This window comes from Sinocyclocheilus anshuiensis, unplaced genomic scaffold, assembly GCF_001515605.1.
Source record: "Sinocyclocheilus anshuiensis isolate Anshui unplaced genomic scaffold, SAMN03320099.WGS_v1.1 scaffold393, whole genome shotgun sequence".
Classification (NCBI taxonomy): Eukaryota; Metazoa; Chordata; class Actinopteri; order Cypriniformes; family Cyprinidae; genus Sinocyclocheilus; species Sinocyclocheilus anshuiensis.
Window position 1 is genome coordinate 1,111,561 of NW_015536501.1, and position 8,350 is coordinate 1,119,910.

At 36.5% G+C, this 8,350-nt stretch overlaps 1 protein-coding gene across 1 annotated transcript in view; it reads left to right on the forward strand.

The window, feature by feature from the left end:
• Positions 1-269: 269 nt before the first annotated feature.
• Positions 270-8,350, forward strand: part of LOC107689322 (fibroblast growth factor receptor 1-A-like) — a 25,425-nt gene continuing 17,344 nt past the window's right edge. Inside the window, exons 1-2 of the mRNA XM_016487274.1 lie at positions 270-693; positions 5,896-6,092. Of these exons, the coding sequence (XP_016342760.1) occupies positions 5,948-6,092 (145 nt within the window). The 5' untranslated portion in view covers positions 270-693; positions 5,896-5,947. The remainder of the gene's footprint in view (positions 694-5,895; positions 6,093-8,350) is intronic.

Sequence of the window (8,350 nt, forward strand, 5' to 3'; positions counted from 1 at the left end):
TAGTATCTATCTATCTATCTATCTATCTATCTATCTATCTATCTATCTATCTATCTAATGTCTCTGACGTAGTATCTATCTATCTATCTATCTATCTATCTATCTATCGTAGAAGTGAGTTGGTAAGGATCAGTGTATGCATTGAGTTTCAGAGGTGAATGGGAGGATCGCACTGGTGGGTTGGTGGAGGGGGGCAGTGGAATTCTTGAATCCTCAAATCCTGGAAGTGGGAGGTACGAAGAAAAAAAAAACCTCCTTCATATGCCTTTCCAGAGGAAGAATCGCTGCTGTAAGCGACAGAGAAAGCGCAAGACAAACACGCTAATTCGCAGTTTACCTCGGTGTGACTCGTAAATCTCCGTACGTCGCGAAACACCCGCGCGAGTTTATGAATGAAAAACTTCCCAAACAGCAAAGACGCGGACGTTTTCTCACTGTTTATCGACGCACCTGGACCAGAACCTATTGTTTGGTTCAACTGGGTTAAACGCGACTCGCTACTTTTTGTAAAAAAAAAAAAAAACAGGCGCGCTACACGAGAGAAATCTGGCTGAGTAGCTTGTTTTGATTCAATTCAGCGTGGGGTATTTTCTACGGAGATCGCTTGTTTTGGAGTAATGATTTACAAACCTAAATAACTCCCACAAGAAGTGCCACTTCAACACAACCCAGTGCTCACAATAACATTCAGAGGTGAGTGCTTTTTAACTTTGTGAAGAACCTCAACATTTTTAGAGTTATGATGCCTTTGTTGTTCATTTTTTAAATGAAGTAGGCTACAAGAAAGATTAAATACGCACGCCATCGTCGTAAGAAAAAAGACGTTATCTTCAGACACATATTTCAATTTAAAGAAACGTTTTTGCAAGTTTTATGTAGAGAGGTCAATACAGAAAGAAGTATTGATATAGCCTATATGATTGCAATATAAATATAAATAGAGGCTCATATAGCCTAGTTGTGATTTTTAAAGTAAATCATTCTCATTTCCATTGTGTTTGCACATTCATGAAGAAACAAACATTGAATAGGTGCTCACAGCAGGAGTAGAATAAGAATACTACATTGTGTTCCCTCAATTTCCATATCAATGAATATGAAAAGTGACCTATTTTGAGCTGTAAAACCCTGGGTGGCATTGTCTGTCTAGTGTTTGTTATGGATGCATTGTGTTCCTTGAGGAAACAAACCTTTCCAGGGTGATCTGCTTCTGTGTTAATGATAAATCAGGATTTTTTTTTTGTGATTTAACTGAACTGATGTTCCCTGGCCGACCTCTGTTGTAGAGTTTAGGTGGAAAGATGCACTAGTAGAGTCATTCTAAACATCTTAGTCAGGAACCATTGAAACTGAGTCAGTCACATGCTCAACATGTTACGCCAATTTACCTTTAGAGCCACTTTCTGATCACAAGTCAATGTCAGAATCTCTGAGGATGACTACCTCATTCCACAAGCATTAATTTCAGAGATGAATCATAAATTAAACTGATATTTTTCAAAACCACAACCTCCCTCCCCGAGGAGCCCATCTTGACTTATTGTGGCACTTGTGCTGAGTTACGGCCGAATCTCATAGTCGACTGTGTCAGCTGGAGCCCCATCCAAACTGAATGTGTAATATTGGATGCGCTGAAAGACGAGCTGCGTCCATGCACCTGGTCGGAGCGCTGCTCAGTCACCAGCTGTGACTTATCCCTGCTGCTGGTTTCTTCCTGGTAATCTTCTCAATATCACTTTCAGCAAAACTGGATAGTAAACTGCAGCTGAAGCTTTATATTCACAGTTTTAAAAATTTGCTGCAAAAATAAAGATTCCAGAAGGAGGTTTTCTTAGCAATGCCACAAAACGAACATATTGGGTTCCCCAAAGAAACCTTTTAGTGAACAGTGAAGTTCTTAAAATAACCATTTTTTTCTTTGTGTGAAGAATATTTTAATAACATTCTTCCACTATAGAACTTTTTGTGCAATGGAAAGTTTCTGTGGATGTTAAAGTTTCTTCTGATGCCAATAAAGAACCTCTAGTTTTAAGAGTTTACATAACCACTAATGTCGTTCCCATTTTTTGGAGTTTTTAGTGTGCATCAGTGATTATGCAAAATGAAGCCAGCGGAGGTGTGGATAGGAAGGCAAATGGTGAAATAATTCACTTGGATTTCCTTTCCTAATCTATACAATTACTGGTGTTAAGGGGGCTTGCAGGTTGGAGGGGTCCTGGGATGGATTGCATGACTATCTCTCAAAACAAACACAGAGTCGAGGAATGTCATGCATGGATGCAGCAGCATAATTAAGGGTCCGGGCTGGAATCTCAGGGGGGTAGGGAACACAGCAAACCCCAACCTTTAATTATCACAATGGGCTTTTCAAATGCTCCTCTTGCATTACTGTGGAGAACTCTGAAAGGACTGCTGGTTTCAATGCTGTTTTCCACTTTTGGTGGAGATAGTTGAGTAGATGTTTCTTCATTTGCATTTATCCATTTAGAAGATGTTTTGTCCAAAGCAGCTTTCAAAAGAGAATAGCACAAGTGTAAGCAACTACTTAAAGGTTATTTAGGGCCAAAAATGAAAAGAAATAAAACAATTTATTTATTATTATTATTATTATTTTTAATTTAACTTTTTTGCTGAATATACATACATTTATTGATTTATTTATTTAGTTAGTTATGCATTTTCATATTTGCTAATCTGTAATATGCACAAATAATTTTTTATATAATATTTTATCAGGCATACCCTAATAGACATGATTTTGTTATTTGAAAAAATGTGGTCCCCTTTTATTTCCTTTCTACAAACTTGTGATTAATATGTTTATTATGCCTTCAGTACTTACTTTTACCACTGGATAGCACTTATGGGTCAAGTTTTTGGGTGGGGGGAAATGTATTTAATTTTTTTGTTCAATTATTATTTTCATGACTATAGTTAGTTTTTTCATTTTAATTTTCTTTTTTTTTTATGTTTATTTGTTAAAATGTAAGTTTTATATGTTTGTATTTAAAAAAAAGTGTAATTACAAGTGATTGTCTGCTAAAATTTCTAATAATAAAAATATATAAACCATAATATTTTATATTTTTTGTTTAGTTTCATTAGAGATAAAGAGTACACTGTAAAAAGTACACTGTTTTTTTTTTGTGACTGTTGTTGAAAAACGCTTTTATAGCTCATCCAATAACATTTATTTGAATCTCGTCGGCGTGCCGCAGTTTCATGTGTGAAAAAGTTCCACGAATAACTCCACATTCTCATCAGTTTAAGAGATTCTTACATTTTACTGCTTTGACACGGTTATGGACAGCTCCTGTGAGGTAAATGAACTGCGTTTATGGCCTTATCATAATCCCGCTGCACACCAGCATTTAGGATTTTTCATTCAGGGTCGCCACCCACCGCAGAACTACCATCTCTTCATGTACTTGCCTTCAGCTGAATTACTTTGGCATAAAACCATACGACAGCTCTCAGTAATGGACGGACATCCTTCGTTTATCATTCTAATGAGGTGATCATAATTAACTGAATTAGATGTTTCTGTACGTCAGCTCTTCTAGATGAAAACTCATCATGGTTGAGTATTTTAAACACACTTGTGCGAAACTGAGACTTGCAACAAAGGTGCTAATCAGTTGACAACTTTGTTTGCATTCACTAATACTCTAATTCCCTTCATTCTCAGTAATGAGAGCAAAACATATGACACCAAGTTGTGTTGTTTCAGATTGGAAATTGTGAGTAAAGTTGAAGGTGTGCGAGCAAATGGTCTGCAGCGTGATTATTGGAGGAGGGGGTACAAAAACAACCACCAGATTACGGGGCTTTTGTTGGGTAACGTTTGACAGGGATGGAGGCGTGACTGGGGTCCAGAGGAAAGCCAAGTGTCAAGTGGCGATTCTTAGGGGGGCATAGCATTAACAGATGTGTTTCACACCACCGGGATGGCCTCTCCACACCTACTCAGAGGGGCAGCTGCTGTCGGGTGAGGGGTCGAGAGGTTTGGGGCCTCTGTTTTCTTCATACTTGTGGGAAAACCATGTTTGAACTAGTTTTTGATTTTCCAGGTCTCTAGTCCCAAAGTTACAGCTTTTTCTAAGTTAAGTTAAAATTTTATGTCATAGGACGCTTGTTGCTTTGAAATTAAGAGATTTTTATTCCATTATTTATTAGTGGTTGATTTAGTGGGTGATGGGTTGATGCATAAACAGTTGTCAATGCTAATCAAACTTAATTAATATTTAAGTGCAATGAAGGAGCCTTAGAAGTCGAATTAGTGAGTACCAGATGGGCTTTATAGCCAGGTGACATTATTATTTCAGAAAATGAGAGGGGTCTGGTCTTTGTAAGCAGAGCGTGAGTGTAGTTGGGCTTATTTTGTGGCCTTTTGATATAGTTATAAGTGGAAACTTATACTGCTGTTTAAAAGTGTGGGCCTGGTAAGATTTTTTTTTAATGACTAATAAGTCTTTTATGCTCATCAAGGTTGCATTTCTTTGATCAAAAATACAGTAATATTGTGAAATATTATTACAGTTTAAAATAACTGTTTTCTATTTGAATATATTTTAAAATGTAATTTATTCCTGTGATGCAAAGCTGAATTTTCAGCATCATTACTCCAGTCTTCAGTGTCACATGATGCTTTAGAAATCATTCTAATATGCTGATTTGATCAAGAAACATTTATTATTATTATGCTTACTGGCCTCAAACTTTTGAATGGTTTATGTTGCTTGAAGTTGTTCCTGCTTCCTACTGTGATGTGATGTGTGTTGAAGTGATTTTGATCAGAATCAAGAAACATTTATTATTATTAGGCTTACTGGCCTCAAACTTTTGAATGGTTTATGTTGCTTGAAGTTGTTCCTGCTTCCTACTGTGATGTGATGTGTGTTGAAGTGATTTTGATCAGAATAAAATGGACTCATTCACAAAATAAAAAGTAAAGATTGCATATTAGATGTTTATTTGATGCTTTATGTATGTAGTTTATCATTCTTGTGTTGCCACAGAGAATTATGGGACATAGTTGTATCGCTCAATCCTGTCGCCACATAGTCATCTAGATAAGTAGTATTTTCTAGCAAGTTTCATTTTCATTAATTGTGTACAAAATGTGCAGCATTTACATTTAAAACTTAATTGAGACCAAACTAATTTTGTCCTGGTTTTTAATTGGCACATCACCAAAATTAAAATTTCTCGGTGGTATTTACATTGTAGTGGTGTTTATATGCGCTCAACTCATAAATATCATTACAACTTGACTTTTTTGGATATCTAAACATATCAGGGGATGAAAATAAAGGTCCCAAAAGGGTGTTTTCAGAGCTGAAAGAACCATTTTGGGTGAACACTTCTTAAAAGAACCATTGCTTGAACATTTTAAGTATCTAAAAAAACTTTTTCCACAATAAAGAAACTTTTGTGGAATGGAAGGATTCTATGGATGTTGAAGGTTCTTCATGGAACCATTGATGCAATAAAGAACCTTTATTTTAAAGAGGGTAAGCAACCATTCTAGCCAACCAGAACCCTCTAGAACACACAAATAAAAGTTTCAGAAGGGGTTTTTCACATTGATGCCATAGAAGAACCCTTTTTGGTTCCCCAAAGAACCTTTCAGTGATCATTTCTCAAAAGAACCATTGTTTCTTAGTGTAAAGAATATTTAATAATCTGAAGAAAGCTTTTTTCCACTATAAAGCCCCTTTTGTGCAATGAAAAGTGTCCATGTTGTGAAAGGTTCTTCATGAAACCAATAATGCCAATAAAGAATAATGGGAAAAAGCCAGATCATTCCAATTAAAAGTTCATTTTTCCTCCTTTGTATCTTTTCATGGCGTGTAAGACTAATTCCTGTACACATTCTCTTTCACTTTTTGGCAGGTAGCTCTATGCTGCCGGTGTTGATGGGCCAGTGCTGCCCACAGCTGTGCGAATGAGCTGTCTCGGCCCACCCTCCTCGCCCAGCTGCCCTGGCATGGCTTCTCTAAGGAAGATGAAGTCATGGCATTTGCTTCTCCTGTGGGTTATTCTAGCTCAGCTCCCCTTGGCCCACTCACGTCCCGCAGTAACCGAACAAGGTAAGTTTTTCCTGTTCCAATGTCCACTTCCAGGCTGTTTCTAATCTGAACAAATGGACGAAAGCAGCACATCGTTTACTTGCATGATTTAGGCTCGAATACATTCATTTGATGTTCAGTTTACACTTGGCTCTACCTCATGCAGCAGCAGAGTTCTGGTCATGGCTCCATTTTTGATGTGGAGTTAACAAGTGGAGCTGGAACTCATTAGGGTCCGATGTGCTGTAGGACTCCAGATGCTTTTCCTTTATGCATCCAAGTAGCTTCGGGGTCTTTCGCTCTTTCTTGAAACCTTAGAGGTTCAGATGGATCACGGTGGAATGCACAGCATTGCAAAGACTCCTTAATGTGCTAAAAGATCTCCAAACACAATACAGAGCTCTATAGCAATGGGAGAATGGCTTTGAATCATTTATATATTTAATCCGAAATGCTCATTAGCTGCTTCTCTCTTGCCCATTGGTTTTGATATATTGGCACCATATGGTTATCAGCTAAAATGTTATTTTACATTTTTTTCCCAATATTAAATATCAGTATCTATATTATTTTAGTATAATTGGGATAATATTATAGTTTTTATTAATATTTTTATTCATTTTTATTTTATTTTAAACTTTGTGTAGTTTGTGTTTTTGTACTTTTTATTAATTTAAAAATGTCTAATATAGTTTTAATTAATTCTAATTTCAGTTTTAGTTATTGTAGAACATCAATTTGAATAAAAAATGGCAACAAGCTGAAATAAAATGAGTACATTTTTTACATTTTATTTCAGTTAACGTTTATTTTATTTCAAGTAATGAAATTTGTTTTATGATTTTAGTTAAAGGGTTAGTTCACCCAAAAATGAAAATTAGGCTGTGTTTTACTCACCCCAGAGCCATCAAAATGACTTTCTTCTTTCAGACGAATTCAGTCGGAGTTATATTAAAAATTGTCCTGGCTATTCCAGGCTCTATCATTGCAGTCAGCGGGTGTTGCAGTGCTTCAGTCCAAAAGAAGTTAAATAAAAAGAGCCGATCCATAAAAAAAAAAGTGTCTCACACGGCTCTTATATATATATTTAAATAATGTATTGTTTGTTGTTTTTATTTTTACATTTAAATCTATTATTTGTTTAAGTTTAAATCCTTTCTCTTTTTAAATCCCTCTGTTTTTTTATTTAGACAAAATTGTAGTAAATTTTAATATCAATCATTACTGGCCATATTATGAAAATTATTATCATTTTCTGCTCTGAATTTTTGTGTTGATGCATCCTTATAGTTCACTGTTTTGAGTGGAATCAAGAAGTTTGATCATTTGCTTTTAACTTTACTGTGAAGGCAGGAATCAGAATTGTTGTGACAGCCTGACACCAACACAGTTACACTACAGCCTCGATTGTCTACAGCTTTATTGATGATGCATGTTTGCATACACGTGGACATAGTGTCCATTCACAGCCGCTTAAGACGCTGATATGTTGTACACTGAGGGCCACAGAGCTCATCTGCATGTGAAAACAGTCATCATCCGTATCCTGTTGCTGCACAAACTCTTGCTCCATTGTTTGATAGCCTTGATCGAACTGTCTGTTTGCCTTCTCGCCTGAATTGACTTGTTGTAGTTAGTGTTGCTTTCGTCAACGAAAATTATGACTAAATATCGTCGTCAACAAACCTTTATCACGTAACGAATACGAGACGAGACGCAACGTAAATGCTGGTCATGTGACGATGACTATAATTAAATGTATAATGCAATATTGTTGACGAATAAAAACGAGACTAAATGTGGTTGCTTGAAAGATGAAAGACAATTTTTAATATAACTGCGACCTAGGATGCCTCAGGGGTGAGTAAAACGCAGCCTAATTTTCCTTTTTGGTTGAACTAACCCTTTAAGTTAAACTGCTTCAAGAACGTCGCAACTGAGAAATGTCATGTAGCTTTTCAGCTGCGAAACTATTTTATTGATAAATTCGCGGGGCAGCACTGACAAGAAGTTTCTGTTCGCGTCTCCGCATGTGTGCGCGAGTGCGTTTCTGTACCGTGTGCATCTGTGAGAGAAACTGGGAGAAAGAAAGCGTGATTTCCGTAGCCTACATAAAAAAAGGTGGAAGACATGGAAATAGTTTGTAATTTTTTACCCTATTGTTTGTTATATTTATTTGCTCAATGTCTTGAGCAATGCGTAAATCCGGCCCTGTTAGACGGCAATCGGAAGTTATTACAAACACTCGATGGTGGTTTAAAGTGAGTTTTGAGTAAAAG